Here is a 26,623-nt window from a genome sequence, read left to right on the forward strand (position 1 = left end):
GCGCTGTCAATGTGATCTCTGCTTTCCAGGTGGGGTAGGGAGGACAAGGCTGGAAGGCACAGGTGCACGGGACTATGGAGGATGCCCTTGGCAGTTCCTAGGACAACATGTGCCAGCTCTGGGAAGCTGGGGACCCCTCAGAATCCACCCAGGTACACACAGGAAGAAGAATCTGGGTAAGAAAATTATTCTGGGCTTTGTTGAGGCCCCAGAGGTTGGTGTTCTACTTTCTGTGGCCTGGATGAGCAAGTGGGAGCTGGGGAAAAGAAATGTACCAGGGCACCAAACACTCAACCCGCGACCTGGACATCCTCTGCTGTCAAAACCCGCCCAGCCAGCCTCCTTGGCCTGACCTTCGCGGCTCCTTATGCTCTCTGGCTGTTCTTGCTTTTCCGCCTCTTTGTCCAGGCTTTCCCTGCAGAGATTTTCTCTCAGCTCATGCCATGCTGGTGCCTGCCTCATAGTAGGTGCTAAATGAACCTTCCCTCCTCCCCCTTTTCACATTCCCTTCACATGTGGCCCTGACCCCTGCCATTCCCTTTGCCTGTGTTGCACTCCTAGCTTGTCTTCCCTGGGTATTTGGCCAATCACATTCTCCATCCTTCAGACCCAGCCCAAGCAGCAAAAGTGGGAAGGTAGAAAGAGCCGCAGACACGGAGTCCATTGGTCCACACTCCAGCCCTTGCTGTGTGACTGTGGGCCAGTCATTACCCTCTGTGGGTTGGACCAGATGATTTCTAAGATCTGCTCTAGATCTGACAGTTCCATTTGAATCTTCTTTCCTGATTTCCAAGTTTTTGCTCATTCATTCTTTCATTCATTTGTATGACAAATATTTCATAAATATCTACCAAGTGTCAAACACTTCTCCTGAACTGGCATTCCACCCCACCCGCTGATCCCTTACCTATGATGCTCACTTTTGTTCCCAGTGATATTCCTGTATCATCTGACTTTTTGTGCACTTAGTCTTGCTTCCTTACAAAATTCTTGAACCTTATGTTGCTCCTAGCTCAGTGCTGGGTACATGAGTTTGTGCTCAGTGACTTCCTATGGAAGTTGCCATGGGTTGAATACAGGTGTTCAGAAGGCTGGGCAGAGGGAGGGAGGGAGACTGGCTTCTTGTTTGCGTAAGTGGCCATGGTGAGACATGGAGGGTTTGGAGACAGAGCCTTGCTCTGTTGCCCTGGCTGGAGTGCAGTGGCATGATCTCAGCTCACTGCAACCTCTGCCTCTCAGGTTCAAGCAATTCTCCTGCCTCAGCCTCCTAAGTAGCTGGGATTACAAGTATGTCCCACCACACCTGGCTAATTTTTGTATTTGTAGTAGAGACAGGGTTTCGCCATGTTGCCCAGGCTGGTCTCGTACTCCTGGCCTCAAGTGATCGGCCCGCCCTGGCCTTCCAATATTCTGGGATTACAGGCATGAGCCACCATGCCTGTCCTACAAGGATTTTGAAGATTAAGTGCATGCCTCCCCAGTAGCTATGCCTGTGATCTGGGCACCTGCTGAAGCCTTTGAGAGCAACCCAGAGCCTGGGATCACCTGCTGATCACTGGCCCCTGCTGAAGTGCTGGGCCTCTGCCCCCACAGAGGAGACAGATGTGTCTGAGCTGGGTTGCAGGTGCTGCTGGCTAGTGACAGATGGACATTTGATTAGGTTCCTTCTGGGTAGCTTCATGAAAGTCATGAGCAGTAAGAAACCTCGAGGAGGGGCTGGAGACCCTCTTCCACTGAGGCAAGAGAGCTGCAGGCACAGCACTGGCGGCCCAGCAGCTAAAGGTGGTCCTTCAAACCACCATCTCTCTTGAAAGCTGTCCTTTGGCACCTCCCAATTTCCTGGATTGGAGGTGAGAGAGGAGCCTGCACAGCTCTCCCCTTACTCTGGGTCAGCTGCATCTGCTCAAAAGAGTTTCCATCTGTCCCCACCCTGAACTACAACCAGCCCCCACGACACGGTCAGTGTGTCTCCTGCCTTCCAAGCCTCCTACTCCCATCTGTAGGGTCATAAGCCCTGACTGCATAGCTACCTTTCAGCCCCCTTACTGCCTATCCTATTACCGCACCCAGGGATATGTACACTTTGTACAGAGCCAAAAGCAAGATCCTTAAGGATGAAAGTCTAGGCCTTTGCAAGCCTGACAAAGTAAAAAGGGCTTTGGAGAGAAACAGATCTCAGTCTGGATCCTGGCTCCACCAGTTACTGGCTCTGTGATCTCAACACATTGCTTAACTTCTGCCAACCTTAGCTCCTCATTTGTAAGCTGCGGCCCACTGGCCCCCAAAGCACTGCCTACTCTGCAGTCTCTGATTAGCCTTCTTTTCTAGGCATCTATAGGCCTAGAGCCCTTGTCAGTCACACTGGAGCCCTTCAGAAGCCTAGAGTCCAGTCCCAGTTCCTTCCCCACCCTATTTGTATGTCATTGAAGAGAGGTTTTCCCCAGTTGGTACTAACCCTTGTCCCTGGCACTCTGGACCTTGGAGGGGCCTTTCTGAAAACTCTGAAAGGCACCAACTGAGGCAAAAATGAGACTCCACTCCAGGCTTCCCGATGCTTGGCCCACAGGCCACCATCTCAGCGGGCCACCAAATAAGTTCTTCAAATGCCACTGATCAAACTGGCCTTCCCAGGTTCCCTCCAAAATGCCGAAGTGGCTGTGCCCCTTGGTGTGGGGACTGGGGGACATGGGCTGCTGGGGGCACGTCCCAAGCTCCTTGTGCCAAAATGAGGTCAGATAAGACCCTCTCCTGGGATCCCAATCCCTGCATGTTGGCCTTTGGGACAGTGTGGCACTGCCCTCTCTGGCCTTTGACTCACTGATCAGCAAGAACTGCAGGTCCCGGAGGGGAGGGAAGGAGTTCCGGGCTGGGCCTGGGCCCCGCCCTTTTCAAAGGAAAGAAAATTGATGGACCCTAGGCTTCCTCTGGCCGTGGTCCCCTCCCCCTGCTCAGCTCAGCTCTCTGCCGCTGGTTTTGCATTGTTAATTCAGGACAGAATGTGATCTCTGGCAGCTCCTTGCTTTATCCTGTTGCTATTTAAATTACAAATCGGCCCCATCTCCCTGTCACTCTTGGGTTATTTTTAGCTTCTGGTAAATAGCCACAGGGAGAGTTGGATCAGGTGCCCCTCCCTTGAGGAGTCGTGGACCCGCAGCAGCGTGCCCACGGCAGGGGGCATCCTCCTCTGCCAGTTGGTGCCCAGTCCCTGCCCCCAGCCCCTCTGCGGGGGTGGAGAAGGGGGAGGACCGTAGGCTGGGACATGCGCGCATGCTCAGCCTTGCTTTTAGTCTCTGTTAAACTTTAGCACCCCCGGGTCCCACCACCATCTGTGGCTCAGGGCCAGCCTCCGTCTCCACACCTTACAGGGCCTCTGGAACCCACGGAGAGGTCCAGCTACACAGGACAAAAGCTCTAACTTGTTTTACCCGTGCTCTGAGTCAGGAAGTTGACATCTGGTATCTTCTTGAATCTTCCCAGCCACATTCTTGATAAGGTATCATTGCTCGCATTTTCCGTGTGAGGGTCAGAAGTGAAAGCCTCTTACCCAACTAGGAAGGGGCAGGGCTGCAATTGGAGCCCAGGTCTCTCTGACCCGGAAGCGTATATGCACGGGCATTGCATGACTTCTCTAGGTGGGATGCATGTGCCACGGAGCCGCCCGCCGCCATGCTCAGGTTCATTCCGATGCCTCAGTTCTGGTTTCCCATGAGCTTGTCCTGTCCCATCTACTGGATTGGGGCCACATCCAGCCTGCTGCTTGTTTTTGTAGGGCCCAGGAGCTAAGAGTGCTTTTTTTTTTTTTTTTTTGATATGGAGTCTCGCTCTGTTGCCCAGGCGGGAGTGCAGTGGTGTGATCTTGGCTTGCTGCAACCTCCGCCTACCGGGTTCAAGCGATTCTCCTGCCTCAGCCTCCCGAGTATCTTGGATAACAGGCACCTACCATCATGCCTGGCTAATTTTTGTATTTTTAGTAGAGGCGGGATTTAACCATGTTGGCCAGGCTGGTCTCGAACTCCTGAGCTAGGTGATCCACCTGCCTCAGCCTCCCAAAGTGCAGAGATTACAGGCGTGAGCCACCACGCCCGGCAAGAATGCTTTTTAAGTTTTTAAATGAGTGGGAAAAAGCAAAAGAATGGTATTGCGTTGCTGAAATTCTATGAAATGTTAAGTTCAGTGTCTGTGAATAAAGTTTTAGCAGAACCCTGGCCGCTTATTCACTTACACGTCGTCTATGACTGCTTTTGCACCACAATGGCAGAGTCAAGTGCCCTGCAAAGCCTAAAGTATTTACTGTCTCGCCCTGTATGGAGCTCATACTTTTGTTAAGGGAAGGGACTGTTTCCCATATTTCCATTTCAGGCAATGCTTGGCCCACACCCAGGACATCAGGTACAGGCACTGGTTCTTCCTAGAGGCCCTTCTGGGGCCAAAACAGAACTCAGCACAGGGAAGCCCTCCGCCAGCCACATCCCAATGAGTCATCTCACATTGGACACCCTCTCCCTCCATTTTTTTGTTTTGTTTGTTTGTTTCCTGCCCTGCCCCTTTCTCTTTTTCCTTCGGCTTCTTCACAGGAAAAACCAGTGGTTTCCAAACCTGCTCCACTGTCAAAATTACCTGGGAGAGGTTTTTAGCGTGGAGGCATCCAGGCCCAACCCTATACACCTGTAGCAAGACCTCTAGGGAGAGGGCTTTAGAATCCATTTTAAGGCTGGGCGCGGTGGCTTATGCCTGTAATCCCAGCACTTTGGGAGGCCGAGGTGGACGGATCACCTGAGGTCAGGAGTTTGAGAACAGCCTGGCCAACATGGCGAAGCCCCGTCTCTACTAAAAATACAAAAATTAGCCCGGCGTGGTGGTGGGCGCCTGTAGTCCCAGCTACTTGGCAGGCTGAGGCAGGAGAATTGCTTGAACCCGGGAGGCGGCGGTTGCAGTGAACCAAGATCACGCCATTGCACTTCAGCCTGGGCGACAGAGGAAGACTGTCTCAAAAAAAAAGAACCCATTTTAAAAGAGACCCCCAGGTGATCCAGTTTGGAAACCACTGAGTTTAACTCTGGAATTGCAAATCCTGCATCTTTAAACTGATCTTTTTAGACCAAGCCCTGCATCCCTTGCCCCACTCTGGCTTTACCTAGCTGGAGCCTGCTCTCCCATGGTTTCTTGAGCCCAACCCTGATCATTTAGGATGAGAGTTACTTTTCCTTCCCTCCAGATGGAGATGCAAGATCTCAGGCGCCACTGCCTTGCCCACCACTTTTTTTAGAGACAGGATCTCACTCTATCTCTCAGCCTCGAGCGCAGTGGCGCAATCATGGCTCACTGCAGCCTGGAATTCTTGTGCTTAAGCAATCCTCCCACCTCAACATTCTGAGTAGCTGGGACTACAGATGCATGCAACCACGCCCAGCTAATTTTAACAAAATCTGTAGAGGCCAGGAGCAGTGGGTCACGCTTGTGACCGCTGCACTTTGGGAGGCCAAGATAGGCGATCGCTTGAGCCCAGGAGTTCGAGACCAGCCTGGCAACATGGCTAAACCCTATCCCTACAAAAAATACCAAAAATTATCCAGGCATGATAGTGTGTGCTGAGGAGGCTGAGGTGGGAGGATCACCTGAGTCAAGGCTGCAGTGAGCCATGATCATGATAGTGCACTCCAGCCTGGGTGACAGACAGTGAGACCCTATCTCAAAAAAAAAAAAATTTTTTTTTTTTCTGTAGAGACAGGGTCTCACTGTGTCACTCAGGCTGGTCCCAAATCCCTGGGCTCAAGTGATCCTCCTGCCTTGGCCTCCAGAATTGCTGGGATTACAGGCATTAGTCACCATGCCTGGACCTGCCCTGCCTTTTTATGACTTATTGGAAACCAGGACCCATTTAAACCAAACAAGGGCCTACCCCATTGAAGTTCTTCCCTTGCCTTCTTTCCTGCCTTCTTGCCCTTCCCCCCTCCCCTGCCTTTCCAGGTGTCTGAGTTTCTGCTGGCACACACCCGCCATCTCTCCATCCACTTAAAGAAGCTGCCAGGGTTGCTTCCAGCCCATGCTGGCACTGGGAGGCGAAGGAAACCTATTTCTGAGAAAACCCCACACCCCTCTAAGCTTCTAGTGTCCTGCCAAAGCCCCCGTCCTCACTTACGTCAGAAGCAGCCAGGCCTTCAGCCCACTTCCGCTTCCACTCCTTGCCCTCAGATTTTTTTGCCCCCACATTTCTGTCTAAAAGCCTTTTGGCTCTGGGAAGGGCTTTCAACTGCTTTTCTTAGCAACTCCGCACAGCAGGGTAGGAGGTTTAGCTGCCAGCCAGAGCTGCACGGAACTGTGGCACGTGGAGGATGTGAAAAGGGCCACCGTGGGCCTGAGCTCCTGCCAGCCCCCGGTCCCCCAGTCCCCCCGCCAGGCGGCCACAGGCCACCCAGGACAGCAGCCACAAGAGAGGGCTTAGCCAGGGAGCACAGTTTGTTCCCCTGGGGACCCCTGGGCCTGAAAGAGCTGCTGGCTCTTTCCCAGGGCTTGTCTGTCTGTCCTCTACCAGGGGCTCTCCTTGCCTTGATGCCTTGTCCAGCTCTGAGACTGAGACTGGGTTCGTAGACTAACCCCAGGGAGTAAGGAGATGCCCTATCCTTCTCATCTGTCCAAGGGTGACAGTGGAGTCCACCCTGGTGTTGTTTTCTGCCGCCCTCACACAGGTAACCTGGAGGCAGGGGTTGGGGGGACCTCAGTGGGATTACCTGGCATCCTTGGTGATTACAGGCCCCAAGTTGTTTGGGCTGTGGAGGGGCCTCCATTCTGGGGCCACCTGGGGAATCCCAGCCCTTGCCGCTGTGTGCGTGTGTGTGTGTGTGTGTGTGCGTGCACGTGTGCAACATTTTCTATCTCAGCCCTTTAATTATTCAATTATTCTTTGCTCCCTGCCCTCTAAGTCTCTACTCCACTCTGGCCTCCATTTGTGATTTTTTTTTTTTTTTGACAGAGTCACCCTCTGTCGCCAGGCTAGAGTGCAATGGCGCCATCTCGGCTCACTGCAACCTCTGCCTCCCAGGTTCAAGTGATTCTCCTGCCTCAGGCTCCCAAGTAGCTGGGATTACAGGTGCCTGCCACCACGCCTGGTTAATTTTTGTATATTTAGTAGAGACGGGGTTTCACCATGTTGGCCAGGCTGGTCTTGAACTCATGACCTCAAGTGATCCTCCTGCCTCGGCCTCCCAAAGTGCTGGGATTACAGGTGTGAGTCACTGCGCCCAGCCTCCATTTGTGATTTGTCTCTGACCCACAGCTAAGGCAAACCTCGGGGTCATCCCCTTATGTTAAAAGTAAAGAACTGACGCCCAGAGAGAGATATTGTCCAGCTCAAGGACACACAAGTCTCTGGCAGAATTGAGAGTAGAAACCAGGTCTTCTGACTCCCAGGCTGACATTTATCCCAGGAGTCTCCATTCTTTGCTGCATCCCCTGTGAGTCCCTCTGCACTTCCTCCTGCCCCAGGGGGACATTCATACCTACAGCCAGAGGCATGGGATGGATGATGCACTCCCCTGGGCGTGGTGTTCTGGAAGAACTTGGTAATGGAGCCCCGTGTACCCACGATTTCTAGTACACCCTGGAAGGTGGAGGTAGGGCCCATGGGAACCTGGCCTGCTTCCCATTTGCTCTGAGCATCTCTCTTCTTGGAAAATCCCCTCCCCTTCTGTCCCTTCCTCCCCCAAGTGATGGAGCCCTGATGGCCCCAGAGCCATTAAGAATACTGAGGCCTTTCAAGCTCCCAGGGCTGGGCGAGTTTTATGAAACGTCTTCCCAGAAGCCACTGGGAGAACCAGAGCAGCCTCAGACACATCCCAAACGCCCCATGGTTGTAAGCGGACAGGGAACTTGTCCTCTCCAACCAGGCCGATGGCTCTAAGGACCACAGCTGCCCTAGTGGCCCTGCTAGACTCTCCAGGGGAGGTCACTCTGGGCCAAGGGCTTGAGAGGGGCAGCGAGTCCAAGTTGAGGTCATTTTGATGACCTCTGGGGCCCACTCCAGCTGGCTCCTCCAGGACCCTCTGGGCAGAGGTGGCAGGCCAAGAGACTCTGACACTGACAGAAGACATTTGAATTAAGAAGATGTTGGGTGGGGGTGGGAAGATTCCCTCTGCCCCTGGAGGTTGCCAGCCAGGGCCTGCTAGGGCACGGGGGTTCAGGAGAGAATTCTGTTCCCCATCTCTGGGCAGCAGGGTCTCCACCGTGGTGGCAGGGAGCCTCTCAGTCACTTCCACAAGCCTGTGCCTAGCACAGACTCAGCCCACGGGAAAGCTCAGGGTAGACCTGTTGAATGAAGAGGGGGTTCCTTTTTCCACCAGAAGGGCCAGGGGGCATCTCCTGGCTCTCCCCAGCAGATAGAGGTTTGTAAGAACAATGTCATGGCTCTTTCCTCTCCTTAGCGCCTGGTACACAGTTCCCTCAGCCACTGCATATTGGATGAATAGGGCTTTCACGGTTCAGGCAGAGAAGGAGTCTCAGAAGCTGCCTCCTTCCCGCTGTACACGAAATACAGAGATCCCTCGGCAGTCATCTCTAAACTCCCAGCGCCAGGCAGGCGGCGGGCGCACAATAAACGCTTGTGCAATGACGCCTGCGAGAGGGGTGGTCCCAAGCGCCGCGCTCCCCTCTGCCCGCGTCCTCCTTACCTGTAAGACACCTGCTTTCGTAGGTGCAGTTGGCGGAAACGCTCCTCCACCGGGGGCCCAGCGGCCGTGCCCCGGGAACCCTCGGGCCAGGGCTGCGCGACCTGGGCCTCCTCCCCGCGCCGGCATCGCCGCCGCACCACCTCCTCCTCGGCTGCCCGGCCGCCGCCAGCCCAGTCCCAGCGCTGCCCTCCGCCGCCCTGCCCCTCGGCCATCGTGCGGCCGCCTTCCGCCAGCGGCTCCCGCGGCCTTTCGGGCACCCTGCTCAAGTTCGAGTCTCCAGTCCGCCCGGGCCGGGGGCGCGAGGCAGGGAGGGAGGGGAGCGCCGGGTTCCGCAGGTCCCTAGCGACGCCGACGCTTAGACGACAGGAGCAGCGAGATGCTGGGCGCTGCGCCTGGGAGAGGCCGGCCGGGGTCCTCCTGCGCCCCGGGGGGCGGGGGCTCCCGGCTGGAGTCGGGGTGCTGCGCTCTGCGCGCCGCGGCACCCCCGGACGGCTGGAGCGGAGCCGGAGCCCGGGCCGAGAGCGAGCTCCTGCAACCGCCGCTGCTGCCGCGCACCCGAGTGTCACCTTAGAGACACTCGCCAGCCGGTGGGGTCCGGAGGGGAGGGCGCCGCTCCGCCCAGCCCGCCCGCTCAGGGCACGGAGGGAGCGAGCCCGGCCCAGCCCACCACGGGCACGAACCTAGCTCAGGGCGCAAGGCCCGGGGTGTGGGGCGCCTCCTGCGACCACCTCTGCGCCCCTGCCCGGGTCCCAGTCCAGGCAGCTCGGCAGCTGCCAATCATCACCCCGCTGCCTGTCACTCAGCTGCTGCGATGTGTCCCCTCCACCCCCACGGCTGCCTGGTCCCTCGCTTTCGGGCTTCGGCATTCGCCGCTGCAGCTGGCAGGTTTGGAGCGGGGGTGTGCAGAGGCGGTGACATGAGCCAACATTAACCCCGTCGGCGCCACTGGAATTTAGAGACCCAGTTAGGTTTGGGGAAGGGGCACAGGAGAGGGAACATAACCCAGGGATACCTTGAATTTGGGGATGGACCCGATGGCGGGTAACACTACCTTCAGGCCTAGAGCTCTTCTGGACCGTGCCTAGAGAGGGCCCCAGATGCGGGTGGTGTCTCCTCAAGGCAGGGAGGCCTCCTAGGACCTGAATTACAGAGGCTTCAGGGCCAGGGTCTCCCAGATTTAATCAGCCTGCTGGGTCAGGAGAGGCTGATGAGATAGGGAAGAAGCCAACTCCAAAAGGAAAGACTGGAGTTCTCCCTGGGGTCCATCTTGGACTCCCCCATCTTCTTTCCCTCCAAATCCCATGGTTCCTCCTTGGGTCACCTCCTCTTGTCCTTGCAGTGTTCCTCAGGTGAACCCTCCATCTGGATTACAGTGGGGCCCTGGTGAACTTCTCTGATGTTCTCTGTGTTCACCTCCTCTTCATGGCCCCAGACTCATCTTTCTGGCCATAGCATCTACTCTTCTCCCGTGGTATTTCCTAGCTTCCTCATGCCTATACTTTAGCCTGGCACTCAAGGCCTGCCTTGATCTTCCCCCATCCTGCAGCCCAGGCTCTTCCGTTTTCTCCCACTCACTTATGCTCCTTATTCTGGGAACTTGCATCAGGCCTGTACAGTATCATTTAGGTTGTCCCCTCCATCTGATATCTCCTATTGATGTACTTCAAATTCTGAGGCTCTGCTTAAAAGCCTCCTCTTCCAGGAAGTCTCCTTGGATGGCTCCAGCTGAACGACACTCTCTTTCCTCCCAGATCCCATGGCCCTCTGCCTCAGATGTCTAATCTAGTCTGTGTCTTTCTTTTCACTGAAGCTGTGACTGTGAGTGTGGGAAGGTGGGAGGGACCAGACTCACAGAGGTAGAGAATGGGCTACAAAGGGAGACAGCTCTGTCATAGCTGCCCTGCCCTGTGCCTTTGCTCAGACTGTTCCCATTGCCTGGAGTATGTCACCTTCCCTGTCCTGCCTATGGAAGAGGTGTTCAGTGCCCTTCAAGGCCCATGTCAAGTGCCACCTCCCCCATGAACCCCTCCCCAATACTCCAGTACAGATACAGTCTCCCTGCTTCAGCCCCATAACGATTTCCTGGGCCTCCCCTTTACCCTTGAACAATAACTAACATCTCATTTGATCCTCGCCACAACTCTGGGTGGCAGATATTATCACTTCCTCCGTCTTACGGAGGAGGACACGGAGATATCATTCAAGTGATTTATTTGCTCAAGATGGCTCAGGCAGTGAGTGGTGGGGCCAGGATTTAAATTCAGGGCTTCTGGCCTCAGAACTCACACCCTTTTCCACTTCATCATGCCGCCAGCTACACAGTAGCAGCCTCCCGCAGTTTGCCCTCTTCGCTCTAATCTGGAAGCTTCCCAAAGGGCAGGGAATAGCTTGCTTCAGTTCCACCTCCCATCTCTGTCTCTGTCTAGTACTTCCCTGTCAGATGAGTGGAATTGCATTCAACTTCTTGGTCACAGGGGAGCTTCCTCCCGAGAGCCAAGTTCTAAAGAAGTCTTGCTGCTGGAGTGGGTAGGGTGGGGCACTTGTCTCTGACCCCCTACAAGGGGGTCAGCTGCCCTTGGGTTTGCTCTTCCAGGAGTCTTGGCTCCTATTTCCAAGCGGCCTGGGCCAGGGGAACCTCCTACACGATGAATTATGGTAGTTCTGGCAGGGTTTGACATTCCCTTGCCAGCTGCCTAGCTGCTGGTTTTCCAGGTTGGTTTTTTGTTGAGCTCTTTCCTGCCGCGTTCTCCCCACTCAATCCTTTTTAAAGTGAGGCTTCTTTCCTCTGTCCTCACAGCTCCCCTCCCCCTTAGGACCAGCTGCTGACTGCATTATCGTTTAGCTGTGGTCTGTGCTCTTCACACAGAGGAAGGAGAAAATGAGACTCCCTCCCCAGACCAGCCCGACCACCTTCTGCAGCCTCTCCCAGCTGCACCTCACTCCTCTGAACATCTCCGTCTCCAGCCCATTCATTCTCTGTGCTCAGAAAATAATTGCTAATGTCTTTTGAGAATTTACTGCATAACTGACCAGTGTGCTAAGAGCTTTATGTGCAAGCTTTCATTTACCCCTCCTAGCATCTTTAAGAGAGTGAGCACCATATAACAGATAAGGATACTGTGGCTTCGAGAGATTAAGTGATTTGCCAAGATCATACTTAGTGTAGCACAGGTATCAGAGCCCACAAAGCATCTCATGCTGCTTTGGAGCTGAGTTCCCAGCCTGCCTACGTCACTCCCTGGAAAGACCCCAGGGGTACCTGTTACTGACATCAGATATGTGCCCAGTTTGGCCAAATGGCTCTTGAGGTCATCCAACCCCTCCGAGATCAGAACTTTGCCTGGGATTGGGACCTTGCCTCTGCCCATACCAGCTCCAGGCATTGCCCACAGCTACTCTCCCTTTTTCCAGAGCTTTGGGTTAGGTATAACAAAGGGTTTGTTGTGGCAATTTGAGCAGGATGACTGCCACCACAAAAGCCATCATATGTGTGTGGCAAAGCAGGTTGCCAAGGGCTGACAATAGAGTGTGGGGACTGCAGCTCCATTGCTGGGGACACACTGGGGATGGGCCCCCTTGGGACGATGACACATGGCACTGAGGAGGTGGCATGTTAACAGGTGGCTTATGCATGGGGACTAACCTTGCCTTGCTTCTCAACACAGGCCGGGAAGACGGCTTTGGATGAATGGGCAGAGGGTAGTGACCACAGATGACCACACTTTGACCAGCTCACCAACCCTGAGCTCTTTGGCTTAGTTACTTCAGGAAGCTCCAATGTTCTTAGATCTTGTGCAGTAATATGAAGCTGGCGGAGGCAGGGAGGCCTAGAGGACATGGGAAGTGGGACTGGGGAGAGGGGTTGAGGGGCAGCATGAACTCTGAAGCCAAACAAACCTATGTTCAGATGCCAGCCTTGACATTTTCCAGCTGCATGACCTTCGCCAAGTCAGTCACCTCTCTGAACCTCCCTTTCTTCATCTGTAAAAATACCCACCCCTGAAGATCACTTAAATTCCTAATTGGGATATTCAGATCCTCAGTCCAATGCCTGGCACAGGGTAACTAGTCAAAAATGGGAGATGCAGTCCTGGTGCGGTGGCTCACGCCTGTCATCCCAGCACTTTGGGAGGCCGAGGTAGGCAGATCACTTGAGGTCGGGAGTTTCAAACCAGCCTGGCCAACATGGTAAAACCCCGTCTCAACTAAAACACACACACACACACACACACACAAAATTAGCTGGGCATGGTGGCAGGCACCTGTAATCCCAGCTACTTGGGAGGCTGAGGCAGGAGAATCGTTTGAACCCGGAAGACCAAGATCGTGGCGAGCCAAGATTGCGCCACTGCACTCCAGCCTGGGTGACAGAGCAAGACTCCGTCTCAAAAAAAAAGGGGGAGATGAGAGATTTTCAGTTTTTTTTTCTTTTCTTTCTTTCTTTTTTTCTTTTTTTTTTTTTGAGTTGGAGTTTCACTCTTGTTGCCCAGGCTGGAGTGTAGTGGTGCGATCTTGGCTCACTGCAACCTCTGCCTCCCAGGTTCAAGCAGTTCTCCTGCCTCAGCCTCCCAAGTAGCTGGGATTATAGGCGCCCGCCACCACGCCCAGCTAATTTTTATATTTTTAGTAGAGATGGGGTTTCACCATGTTTGTCAGGCTGATCTCAAACTCCAGACCTCAGACCTCAGGTGATCCACCCGCCTCAGCCTCCCAAAGCCCTGAGATTACAGGCATGAGCTACTGCACCTGGCTGTCAGTTCTTTTCTTTCTTTTTTTTTTTTTCCTTTTTTTCTTTTCTTTTTTTCTTTCTTTCTTTCTTTTCTTTTTTTTTTTTTTTTGAGACAAAGTCTCCCTATGTCTCCCAGGTTGGAGTGCAGTGGTGCGATCTTGGCTCACTGCAACCTCTATCTCCCAGGTTCAAGCGATTCTCCTGCCTCAGCCTCCCAAGTAGCTGGCATTACAGTCACGTGCCACCACTCCCGGCTAATTTTTGTATTTTGTTTTTGAGACAGAGTCTCGCTCTGTTACCAGGCTGGAGTACAGTGGCGCGATCTTGGCTCTCTGCAACCTCTGCCTCCCGGGTTCAAGCGATCCTCCTGCCTCAGCCTCCTAAGTAACTGGGACTACAGGTGCGTGCCACCACACCCAGCTAATTTTTGTATTTTTAGTAGAAACAGGGTTTCACCATGTTGGCCAAGATGGTCTCAATCTCTTGACCTCGTGAGCCGCCTGCCTTGGCCTCCCAAAGTGCTGGGATTACAGGCGTGAGTCACCATGCCCAGCCAATTTTTGCATTTTTAGTAGAGATAGGGTTTCACCATGTTGGCCAGCTGGTCTCAAACTCCTGACCTCAGGTGATCTGCCTGCCTTGGCCTCCCGAAGTGCTGGGATTACAGGCATGAACCACCGTGCCCGGCCTAGATTTCCAGCCCTTTCCTTTAGGAGCTGTGTTTTGTTTGAGCTCCATTCTTGGCATGGTGCCCTGCCCACAAGGGACACCCATGAATACTTGCTAAATGAATAAATGAATGATGAGAGGTCATACTAAATGTCAGCTTTGTCTTTCCTTCTTCTGAGTGACTATTTCAAACTGTCCCTTTTCTCCCCATTCCACGCCCATGCCAACCCTCCACATTGCCCCTCTCCCACACCTCAGTTACTGGAGTACTCCTTCATTGCCCCTCTCCCACACCTCAGTTACTGGAGTACTCCTTCATTGCCCCTCTCCCACACCTCAGTTACTGGAGTACTCCTTCATTGCCCCTCTCCCACACCTCAGTTATTGGAGTACTCCTTCGGTTTCCTGTCTCCTCAAATTCTGCACCCACAGAATGCTCTCCCTTCTTGTCTAGTCCTCTCTGTCCAAAGGTGGATCTCTCCACCTTCTCCTGGATCCCATTCCCACCTCCCACATCTACCATCCTTTCTGTGGCCCTCTGGGTTTTCCCTCTGTTGGCTCTGTGTTCTAGAAATAACCATGGTCAATGATCTCCCATCTGAAAAACTGCTCCAAACCACATTTTTTATTTTATTTTATTTTTTGAGACAGAGTCTCGCTCTGTTGCCCAGGCTGGAGTGCAGTGGCGTGATCTTGGCTCATTTCAACCTCCACCTTCCGGGTTCAAGCGATTCTCCTGCCTCAGCTTCCTGAGTAGTTGGGATTACAGGCGTGCGCCACCAAGCCCGGCTCATTTTTTTTTTTTTTTTTTGTATAGTAGAGACAGGGTTTCACTATGTCGGTCAGGCTGGTCTCGAACTCCTGACTCCGTGATCTGCCCACCTCAGCCTCCCAAAGTGCTGGGATTACTGGCGTGCGCCACCATGCCTGGCCCAAACCACATTTTTAAAAAAGTTCTTTTTTAGAGACTGGGTCTTGCTCTATTGCCCAGCCTGGAGTGCAGTGGTGCAATCGCAGCTTGCCGCAGCCTCAGCCTCCTGGGCTCACATGAGCTTCCTGCTTCAGCCTCCACTCCAGTAGCGAGGACACCCGTGGCCATCCCTCCAGGAAGCGCTCTCCTGGTCAGTTTCTGGGCACTCATCTCTCCTGGTTTTCTTTCCTCTCCGACCATCCCTTCTCTGCCCTCTGGTTCACTCCTTTTCCCTCCAGTCTTAATGTCTTCTTCCCTGGAGTCCTGCCCTTGTCTCACATCCCTTTATGCAGACCCAAGGCTTTCACCTACCACCTGAGTGCTGACAATTTCCTCATCTCTGGCTGGGATCTTTTTCTCCCAAGCCCTATACTTACAATGTGAATGTTCTACAGGCAACTCAAATGCCAGGTGTGCTAAAATGAGTTCTAATCTTTCTCTCCAAACCTGCTCTTCCTCCTGAATCCCTGTCATGGTCAACAGCCTCATCACCCACTCAGGACCTCCAAGTGGGTCATTTCAGGCCCCACCCTTGCTCCTGGACCTCACAGCCAATTTGATGTCAGAGCTTGTTGATGATTCTTTCTAATTCTGTCTGGAATAATCTCATCTTCTCCATTCTGCAGAGCCTCAGGGCAGGGACATCTGATTCTTTCACTCTCTGGCTTGAAAGGATGCAGTGGCTCCCACCCCTTCAGGATAAGGTGTTCTTTCTTTAGATCTCTGGAAGGGCCATGGTTTTCCTCAGGGCCAGGACGAGGGTAAACAAGCTGGCACCTAAGGTGTGACGTTTAAGGAGCTTGCCTGCCTGCCTGCCTTCCTTCATTCCTTCCTTCCTTCCTTCTTTCCTTCCTTCCTTCCTTCCTTCCTTTCTTTCTCTTTCTTTCCCTTTCTCTTCTTTTCTTTCTTGACGGAGTCTCTCTCTGTCACCAGGCTGGAGTGCAGTGGTCCGATCTCGGCTCACTGCAACCTCTACCTCCTGGGTTCAAGTGATTCTCGTGCCTCAGCCTCCTGAGTAGCTGAGATTACAGGTGTGTGCCACCACGCCTGGCTAATTTTTTGTATTTTTAGTAGACACGGAGATTCACCATGTTGGCCAGGCTGGTCTCGAACTCCTGACCTCAAGTGATCCGCCCGCCTTGGCCTCCCAAAGTGGTGGGATTACAGGTGTGAGCCACTATGCTCGGCCAGGAGGTACCCTTTCTCAGGTCTGTCCAGGTGCCTCCTTGTATTCTGCTCCCTGGTTTCCAGGTATAACAAAGGGTTTGCTGTGGCAATCCGAGCAGGATGACTGGCGCGGCAGAAGCCATCACATGTGTGTATCAAAGCCCGCTTGCACCACCCTAGTCTTGCTTTTCATGGCTCCATGCCTTTGCATTTGCCATTCTCTCCACTCCAAATGCTCTTACCCCTTCTCTGTCTTACCAACTCCTCCCATCCTTGAAGCCTCGGTTCAAGGGTCACCCTCCTTCCGGCTGCCTTCCCTCACCTCCCCCTCCATCTGAATTACATGATACTCTGTGTCCCTTAATATCCTGTACACCCCTCTATCATGACATCCCCATGGCTGGTTTACTCCCCAACTTCCACCGCCGGCCTGGGGCCTTTGAGGTAATGATGGTACATGCCTGCAGTCCCAGCTACTCAGGAAGCTAAGGTGGGAGGATGGCTTGAGACTGGGAAGTGGAGGTTGGAATGAGCCGTAATCATGCCACAGCATTCCAGCCTGGCCGACAGAGTGAGATCCTGTCTCAAAAAAAAAAAAAGTTATCATTAATAATAATAACAGTGAGGCCAGGTGCAGTAGTTTGCACCTGTAATCCCAGCACTTTGGGAGGCTGAGGCGGGTGGATCATTTGAGGCCAGGAGTTTGAGACCACCCTGGCCAACATAGTGAAACCCCATCTCTAATAAAAATACAAAAATTAGCCAGATGTGGTGGTACACACCTGTAATCCCAGCTACTCTGGAGGCTGAGGCAGGAGAATCGCTTGAATCTGGGAGGTGGAGGCTGCAATGAGCCATGATTGCACCACTGTACTCCAACCTGGGCACCAGAGTGAGACTCTGTCTCAAAATAATAATAATAACAGCATGGGATCTGGAGCCCAGCCTTTAATGGCCTTGTTATAAAGGCCTACGCTTTCCAGCAGTTAAAACTGATGCCCAGCAGCAGGCAGTGAGGTCTCTGTCACTGTCACTGGAGGTGGTCAAGCTGAAGCTTTGAGGGGAAGGGGCGTGGAGGCCAGTTCTGAGTTTTCATGATTCTGCCTGGCCTCGTCCCACTTTTCTCCTGGTGGGTGGCTGGAGGTGGTGTCGGCACCATCCCACCACTGTGCCCTTGCTTCTGTGTATGAAAGTATCGTGCCTGCGTGATAAAGTCCAAATGCCTTAGCAAGGCATTCGTGACCCCTCTGGATCCGGCCCTGGCTCATCAGTCAGGCTTAATTCTTAGCGTCTCTGGCCTATACCTTCTGGCTATTGTAAATTATTTGACTTTTCTTTTCTTTTCTTTCAATAGGGTCTTGCTATGTTGCCCAGGCTGGTCTCCAACTCCCGGGCTCAAGTGATGCTCCCACCTCAGCCTCCCAAAGTGCTGGGATTACAGGTACAAGCCACCTCGCCTGGCCTGTTTGACTTTTCTGAAATGTTTCCTGTTCTGTCTCACCTTGAAGTCTTTTGCCCAGGCTGCTGCTTTTTCCTGGCATGCCCCTTTTCCTCTTTTCTGCCTTTTATTAGTATTTTTAGAGTGGGGGGTTTTCCTCTGTCACCCAGGCTGAAGTGCAGTAGCACGATCATAGCTCACTGCAGCCTCGAACTCCTGGGTTCAAGCGATCCTCCTGCCCCAGCCTCCTGAGTAGCTAGGACAACAGGCATGTGCCATTATTATCATGATTAAAAAAAAAAATTGTGGCCGGGCATGGTGGCTCACGCCTGTAATCCCAGCACTTTGGGAGGCGGAAGTGGGTGGCTCACAAGGTCAAGGGTTCGAGATCATCCTGGCCAACACAGTGAAACCCCGTTTCTACTAAAAATACAAAAATTAGCTGGGCGTGGTGGCGTGTGCCTGTAGTCCCAGCTACTTGGGAGGCTGAGGCAGGAGAATCGCTTGAACCTGGAAGGCGGCAGGGGGTTGCAGTGAGCTGAGATCGTGCCACTGCCCTCCAGCCTGGGCGATAGAACAAGACTCCATCTCAAAAAAAAAAAAAAAAAAAAAAAAAAAAATTTGCCTAGGGACCAGGGTTTCACTATGTTGCCCAGGCTGGCCTTGAACTCCTGGGCTCAAGCAATCCTCTCACCTTGGCCTCCCAAATCGCTGGGATTACAGGCATGAGCCACCATGTCTGGCCATTTCCTGCAAATGTCCCCTCCTCCAGAAAGCCTTGCTGCTCAGGTCTGGGTGAGGTATTCTCCTCTGTGCCTTCCTAGCCCCCCTGTGAGTTCCTCTGTAGCACATGGTATCAATATTGCCTTTTTTCTTTTCTTTCTTTCCTTTTTTTTTTTTTTTTTAGACAGAGTCTTCTGTGTCACCCGGGCTGGAGTGCAGTGGTGCAATCTTGGCTTACTGCAACCTCAACCTCCCGGGTTCAAGCAATTTTCCCTGTATCATGAGTAGCTGGGATTACAGGCATCTGACACCATGCCCGGCTAATTTCCGTATTTTAGTGGAGACAGGGTTTTGCCATGTTGGCCAGGCTGGAACTCATGACCTCAGGTGTTCCACCCACCTTGGCCTCCCAGGGTGCTTGGGATTACAGGCGTGAGCCACTGCACCCGGCCCTGACATTGCCTCTTAACGCACAGCTGGTGCTTCTTGGAGCTCACTAGTTCTGGGCCCTGTTCTGAGCACTTTAGATGACTTACCTCCTTGAGTCCCCAGTACAGCCTTGTTTTACAAATGGAGAAATGGGGGTTCAGAGAGATTCCGGTTACAGAGTGTCTTACTTATGTCCTGTGTTGCCTAGAAAATCACTACCACCTGGCAGCTTCAGACAACACACACTCCCTATCTCCGGGTCCATGGCTCACAGTCTGGGTATGGCTTAACACGGTCCTTCCCTCTGGGTGTCACCAGGCTGCAGCCAGGTATTGTCTAGGCTGTGTTTGCATCTGGAGCTTGGGGTCATCTTCCGAGCGTGTTCAGGTTGTTGGCAGAATTTGGGTCCTTGCTGCTATGGCACTGGGACCCTTGGCTCCTAGAAACCGCCCCTCCCCTCACAGCATGGCTTTCTGCCCCATGGCCAGCAGAAGGTGCTCTCTCTATTTAGGAAGGCCCAGTCCCTTCCTTTGTGGCTTTCACCTGATTAAGCCAGGCCCACCCAGGATCGTCTACCTTTTTATTATTTATTTATTTTTTTGAGACAGAGTTTTGCTCTGTCACCCAGGTTGGAGTGCAGTGGCATGATCTCGGCTCACTGCAACCTCCACCTCCCAGGTTCAAGCAATTCTCCTACCTCAGCCTCCCGAGTAGCTGGGATTATAGGTGTGTACTACAATGCCCACCTAATTTTTGTGTTTCTACAAAGAGATGGGGTTTCACCATATTGGCCAGGCTGGTCTGGAACTCCTGACCTCAAGTGATCTGCCCACTTCGGCCTCCCAAAATTCTGGGATTACAGGCATGAGCCACTGCGTGCCCGGCCTCATCTCCCTTTTTAATGAACTCAAAATCATCTGATTTGGGATCTTAATTACATCTGCAAAATCTCTTAACTGTTTCCAGAAAAGATCATCTAATTACGAGCGTGATGGCCTCTCATCTTTGCAGGTCCCCTCCATGTTCTAGGGGAAGGATTCAACAGGGCGTGTACACCAGTGGATGGGAATCTTGGAGGCTATATTAGAATTCTACCTGCCACACACAGCTAGCAAGTGGCAGCTCCAATACTCAAATGCAGCTCTTCTGACTTAGAAGTCTGTGCCTTCAATCCAGCTGAGGCAAAGGATACAAGAACTAAGAAACTGGCAGGTCTTAGGAGGACCAAACTGGGTATAGTATGTGAAGTGTCTAGCACAGTGCCTGGCCCACAGTGGAGGCTCCATTCTTGCAGTGGCCATCCCCAAAGGCCAAGACGGTGGCTTCGATACTCTGTCTTGATCCTTGGAGCAGCCCTGAGGTGAGTGAATTGCTGCAGATTCTTTGGCTGTTTGGTTTGAATTCTGCACCTGGCTAGAAGAGAAAGCCCAATAGAAATGCCTTCTTGGCCAGGTACAGTGGCTGACGCCTGTAATCCTAGCACTTTGGGAGGCTGAGGGGGAAGATTGCTTAAGCCCAGGATTTTGAAACCACAGTGAGTCATGATTGCACCACTGGACTCCAACTTGGGCCATAGAGTGAGATCTTGTCATTCATTCATGTACACATACATACATACATGGGGTTCTCCTTAAATAGGCAGATAAAAAACATTTATCTGAACTATCTTCCTAATCCTCAATTAAAAGCATACACATATAAAAGCTATAAATAAAGCCCAAAGACAGAAGAGGAAATAACAAATCAGTCAACAAAATATTGGAAAATAAAAAGTGAACAGGCTGGGCATAGTGGCTCACGCCTGTAATCCCAGCACTTTGGGAGGCCATGGTGGGCAGACTGAGCCCAGGAGTCTGAGACCAGCCTGGGCAACATAGCGAGACCCTACCTCTACTACAAAAAAAAAAAAAAAAAAAATGCCTTCTCATACTCCTATACCCCCACATCCCCTGCCAGAATATAAAATCAACTTGCCCTTGTTGTTTCCTTGCCCTTTGGTTCTACTTTCCCTCCCCTCCAATGAAGAAAGGCACAAAGTCAGGAGTTGATGCTGCATCTTTTTTTTTTTTTTTTTCAGTTTTGCTTTCTTAAAGCATGTGCTGAGCTGATGAAGAGAGCAGTTTGGCAATTAAAAAGGCCCAGCGGCTTGGGCAGCAGCAGAGGGGTGCCAGGTGAGGGTCGGGGAGTCCCTCTTTCCTGGGCCAGGGAGCAGCAAAGCCCGCACTAACTTCATAAAATATAAAACAAGGGAGGGGCGAAGGGAAGAGGGAGATTTGTAAAATACAATATCTTAGGGGATTGGCAATAATAAAAAATAAGGTTCATTATTTACAAACAATTTCTGTTCTTGGTCTCTGTACAGTGGGGGTGGGGTGAGGGGGTGTCTGTGAGTGGGGTGAGTTGATGTGTCTGTTTGGGTGCAGGTGTGGGGGCAGGGAGGCAGTGGTCGTGGTGGGCATATGAGAGAGGAGGTGGGGTACCCAGTGAGTGGTTTGTCTGAGAAGGACGGATGGATACTGGTGGGAAGGAGAATGAGAACAGAGTGGTCGGCCCAAGGGAAGAGTCCAAATGTCAGGGGCAAGGAAGGGCTGGGAAGTGGAGCCTTTTCTCCTGGAATGGGAAGCTCCAGGAGGCAGGGGCATGAAGCGGATCCGGGTTAGTGAGCAAGAACTCCTCTTCTGGGTGCCAGGGGTACGTCCTATGTCCTGGGTCTTGGCATGGCCTAGGAGAGTTTGATGGTGGTGTTGGGGCCCAGATCCCTGGAGAGAGAAGAGAGGCCAGGGATGACTCTGTCCAGCAGGAACCCTCTTACCCTCTGCAAGCTGGATCTAGACCCAGTAGGGATGGGGCCTTGGGAGGGTGTGGCCAATGTGGGGACCAAGAGTGGGCAGGAGGCAGGTGGAGCCTGAGACCTCAGGAGGGAAAGGGGCCACCCACCCACCTGTCGTGGAACCACTCTTTGGAGTGGGAGAAGTCGGGGCTGGTGCCGTTTCCACCGTCTTTAGGCCAGGCCTCACTCAGGTACTTGGTGGTCTCGTGGGTGCTGTCCAGGTGATCATGCTGCAGGTGGTCCTGGGGCCGCTGCTCTGCTGGCCCCCCGGGGTTGATTTCCCAGCCATCTGGGGGCTCCATGGGCAGCAGGGCGCTGCGGCCATCTTCCCATGAGCCTGCCCCGTCATCGTAGAATAGGAGGCTCCGGGAGGGCACTGGAGAGGGAGTGTAGGATGAGCGGCATGCCCAAGATTCCCTCAACATCCTGGCCACATTCATGGCCTAGTGGTTAAGGACGCAGGCCCTGGATCTGAGTCCCAGCTCTGACACTTCCCGGATGTGTGACCTCAGGTAAGCCACACACTTTGCTTTAACCTTTCTGAGCCTCAGTGTAGTCATCTGTCAAATGGGGATACTAGGACCAACCTCATGTAAATGAGAGGTTTAAATGAGGTAATACAGGGGAAGTGATTGAAACTGTGTTGAGGAAATACTCAGAAAAGTCACCTCTTCCTAGCAGAGGGTACTGAGTTTGGGCATCTGGGAGCTGTGTTCTAACCTCCACCACTTACTTGCTCTATCTCTCTTTTTTTTTTTTTTGAGACAGAGTCTTGCTCTGTCTCCCAGGCTGGAGCGCAATGGCACGATTTTGACTCCATGCAATCTCCGCCTCCCGAGCTCAAGCGACTCTCCTGCCTCAGCCTCCCGAGTAGCTGGGACTACAGGTGTATGCCACCATACTGGGCTACTTTTTGTATTTTTAGTAGAGACGGGGTTTCATCACGTTGGCCAGGCTGATCTTGAACTCCTGGGCCTCAAGTGATCCTCCCACCTTGGCCTCCCAAAGTGCTGAGATTACCGGAGTGAGTTACCGCACCCGGCCAGTCCACCACTTACTTTCTGTGAGACCTGGAATAAGTCTCTTCCCCATTCTAGATCCTAATTTGCCCTTCAGAGAAGGAAAACACAAATATGTGTTGGACACCCATCAGTTGTTAGGCATTATCCAAGGCCCATAGACCTAAGTAGGGTGGTTAAAATCTTAGAGAAACTCTAGGGAATGAGGTTTCTTTAGCCCCGCTTCCCAGAGGAGGCAACTGAAGCTCCAGGCACTCAGGGAAATTGTTCTGCCTGAAGGGAGGATGCGAATCCAGGTCTGCCTGGCCCTGGGATCTGCCGCCCCTCCGGCTCTGCAGCCATGACCTTGTAGTCTGTGTGAACAGAGGTCCCTGGAACTGTGCAATGTGCCAGCTCTGCAAACCAGCCTGCTCCAAAGCCATCTGCCTGCTGGGTTGTGTCTTCCTCTCCACCCAGCCTAGATCCTGGGCCTAAAACCCACTGCCTTCCCTCCAAGGGGCTCATTCATTCCCTCCTCTCACTGTGGCTTTATCCATCAACTCCAGCTCTCTTTCCACTCCTTTCTCTCCAGTGGCTTCTGTGGCCTTGGAAAAGCAGACACATGGCTCTCCAGACCTTGCATCGCTGCTGCCCACCCGCCTTTAGTAACCACCCTGTTCTCTCCTCCTCAGCCTGCACGTGTCCGGGGAGGAGCTTTCACTCTCCCTGTCTCTACTTCCTCTTTCCCTAACCCTCCCCACACCAGCTTCCTCCCCTCAAGGCCCTCAATGTCTAGCTCATCCTCCCTGCTATATCCCTCCTTCTTGAAACTCATTCCTTAATCTTCCCTCCTCTGACCTCCCATCTGTTTCCTCTTCCTCCTCCTGTCCTGCCAGACACGTGGTTCTTGGTAAGTGACTGACTGGTAAGTGATGAGGGATAGCCAGGAAGTTCCTCTGTGGGTCCACCTGAAGGATTCTCTGCCTCTGAAATCCACACTCTTCTTTGCTGGGCCCTACCCTGGTTCTCCCTTTGCCAGCTACTGTGATGTAGCTATTCTCTCCTCTGTGAGCTCTAAGAGACTGAGCGTGCTCATTTCATAAGCACAGACACTGTGCTGTTTCATGCACTGTCTCACAGCCATGGCTCAGTAAGTACAAAATTGCCACTCCCATTTTCTAGATGAAGAAATGAAAGCTTAAGACACATGCCCCTGGTCACACAGCAAGTGGCAGTGCCAGTTACGATGGCCATGACATCCCCATGCTCCTAACCACTGTACGTTTACTATCCCCCTTGGAAACAGCAGATATCTGAACCCACACCACCGCTACTCTTCCTCTGTCCATGGTAGACATTATCAGTGGATCATGACACTCCTTCCTGTCAATTCTGAATGGTGCCTCAGAGTCCTTCTTTTTTTTTGAGATGGAGTCTCACTCTGTCACCCAGGCTGGACTGCAGTGGCGTGATCTTGGTTCACTGCAACTTCTGCCTCCCAGGTTCAAGTGATTCTCCTGTCTCACCCCTCTCAAGTAGCCGGGACTACAGGTACATGCCACCATGCTCAGATAAGTTTTGTATTTTTAGTAGAGATGAGGTTTCACCATGCTGGCCAGGCTGGTGTCGAACTCCTGACCTCAGGTGATCCACCGCCTTAGCCTCCCAAAGTGCTGGGATTACAGGCATGAGCCACCGCGTCCGGCCCAGGGTCCTTCTTAACTCAGTGTTTCAGGCAGCTACCACCACCTTATTGGAAATGGCTTTTGAGCTGAAACTCACTTGTTGTCCCTATCATGAGATACTGATGGTGCCTAGCAGATGCCCCATAAACACTGGCACCATAATGCATGGGGCCCGGGGCTGGAACATTCCTGTTATCCCCTAAACCCACCTCCTGCAAGCCACACCTGAAGCTCTCTGGGAGCTAGGCTGGGCATCGGGAGCTCTGTATTTTAGTCCCAATTCTACCACAAACACTGAGCAAAGCATAGACTCTCTTTGGGCCTCAGTTTCCCCATCTGGAAAATGAGGCAAAATGAGATAATGCTGACCCCACACTTGGCTTCTCTCTTATGTCTGGCTTCTGCCCGGACACTGGGGCTGGGGCAGGGCAGCCCCAGCCCAGGGAGCTGGCATGACAGGCGGGCACTCACTCTGGCTGGCCGTGTAGACGCTGTCTGCGGCCATGGGGTCTTCCTTCACAGTCTGGGAGCCAGAGGAGAACTCAGGAAGGCAGGGCACGAGGGAGCCCAGCACCAGAACAAAGCACAAGGCTGCCACCTGGTAGCAAAGAGACAGTGGCATCAGATCTGGGGCAAAGAGGGGCCACGGCCCTGACCACCCCACTCCTCCTCCCCCAAACCAACAGGCACAAAAGTCTTAGCGTTTTCCCAAGGAAGCAGCTCCTCCAGTCGACCACTCCCTCCTACGTGTGGGGTCTCCTATCCTCTCTGGGGAAGGCAGGGGCCGCCCAGGCCATCCCAGCCCATTGTAGGGGGGTCGCCACAGGCAGTGCTAGAAGTAAGAGGGAAGTGGCCAATGTGAAGTCCCCTTATGGGGTAGAGGAATCAGGAAAGGAAGGAATAGGTGCAGGTGGGGCTTGGGGCTGGGACGAGGGAGGGGGACACACCGCCACATCACGTTCTCAGCAGGATTCTGGGGAGCCTGGCTAGCGGGAGGTGCTGAGAGCCAGGGAGCCCACACTACCCTGCCCATAGCCTGGCTCTGCCGCCTGACAGCTTGAGGGTCTCGGAGGGCCGGGGTATGCTGAGCCAGGTGGCAAGAGACTGGCCATTTCCAGAAGAAGATGGAAGAGGGACTGGAAGAGGTCTGAAGCACACCCTGGGAGCCTTCCAGGTTTCCAGGGGTTTCCTCAGCCTTTTCACTGCCTTCTGTTCCAGAAAGAACCATGTCAGTTCTTCCCTGAGTCTCCCCAAGCCCTTCCCTGCACAAGGCCTGTGGAAGCCACCTCCTCAAGGAACCTGCCCAGCTGTCCCCTAGCTGGGGCCACTGGAGTCACCTACACATCTACACTGTGTTAACCAGTCAGGGATGGGTGTGAGGCAGAAGGCACCAAGGGCTTGGAGAAGGAGGCTGGGGTTGGCTAGAACCAGCCCACCAGGCGCCAGGATGGTGTACCCTGGTGACGCTGCCCACGATGTTACTGATCCTCAAAGCTCTGCACAACCCTGGAAAAAGCCAGCCTTGGGAAGAACTCTCCTCCTGTGGGCCTGTGGTGGAGGGAGCCACACCTACCATGAGGCAGGTCCCAGTCTGGGTGGCGGCCATCTTGTAAGGTCTGGAGATCTTGTTGGTGACCAGAGTCTGGAGTTTCTGCAGCTGCTGGAGCAGGGTCCTGAGGAGGGCACAGCAGTCAGCTGGCAGGCTTCGACCCCGCAGGCATCTCTGCCTCCTGGAGCTCTCCTAGGGGGCTGGCTCCAGACTTGGCCTCCACACCAGGAGCCCGTTTCAGTCAAGATAGGAAAGGTCACCTCCTGCGTGGCTCCTCTGCAGAGTGGCCTGGCACCTGGGGCCTGCCTCATGGTGACTGGCTGGGTCACCCTGTGGAAGCTCAGGCCTGCCCTGTGATGCTCCTGGCCAAGGGGGTTGGAGGAGGGAAGGCCTGCCCCCAGCTGCACAGAGGCCAGCCTTCTTTTGCTTAACCGACACCCGCCACGGTTTCATCGACCTTCCCTCCCTGGCACCCCCAGCACCCTGAGCTGATAAGAAGGAGCTGTTTGGCACAGTGCCTGGTATGTAGTGAGTGTCTAGTAAATGGTAGCTATTGTTTTTGTTAGGTTTTTTGTTTTGTTTTGTTTTGAGACAGAGTCTCGCTCTGTTACCCAGGCTGGAGTGCACTGGTGCGTTTGCGACTCACTGCAACCTCCGCCTCTCAGGTTCAAGTGATTCTCCTGCCTCAGCCTCCTGACTAGTTGGGACTACAGGCGTGTGCCACGACGCCGGCTAATTTTTGTATTTTTAATAGAGACGGGGTTTTGCCAGGC

The 26,623-nt window shown here is 53.3% G+C and overlaps 2 protein-coding genes across 4 annotated transcripts in view; both read right to left on the reverse strand.

Annotated features, from left to right (window-relative positions):
* The window catches only part of DGKZ (diacylglycerol kinase zeta), a 47,408-nt gene extending 38,183 nt beyond the window's left edge, over positions 1–9,225 (reverse strand). The window contains exon 1 of one of the 2 annotated variants that reach the window (XM_054524391.2): positions 8,664–9,225. In XM_054524391.2, the coding sequence (XP_054380366.1) occupies positions 8,664–8,875 (212 nt within the window). In that variant the 5' untranslated portion in view covers positions 8,876–9,225. The remainder of the gene's footprint in view (positions 1–8,663) is intronic. The other variant, XM_054524390.2, reaches the window with a different exon arrangement.
* Positions 9,226–20,832: 11,607 nt separating this feature from the next.
* Positions 20,833–26,623, reverse strand: part of CREB3L1 (cAMP responsive element binding protein 3 like 1) — a 44,416-nt gene continuing 38,625 nt past the window's right edge. For both annotated transcript variants that reach the window (XM_024254829.3, XM_024254830.3), the window contains exons 9-12: positions 25,875–25,974; positions 24,773–24,899; positions 21,730–21,994; positions 20,833–21,547 (exon numbers count right to left, since the gene is read on the reverse strand). In XM_024254829.3, coding sequence (XP_024110597.1) covers positions 21,511–21,547; positions 21,730–21,994; positions 24,773–24,899; positions 25,875–25,974 — 529 coding nt within the window. In that variant the 3' untranslated portion in view covers positions 20,833–21,510. The remainder of the gene's footprint in view (positions 21,548–21,729; positions 21,995–24,772; positions 24,900–25,874; positions 25,975–26,623) is intronic.

Source organism: Pongo abelii, chromosome 9, assembly GCF_028885655.2.
Source record: "Pongo abelii isolate AG06213 chromosome 9, NHGRI_mPonAbe1-v2.0_pri, whole genome shotgun sequence".
In the NCBI taxonomy this organism is placed as follows: domain Eukaryota; kingdom Metazoa; phylum Chordata; class Mammalia; order Primates; family Hominidae; genus Pongo; species Pongo abelii.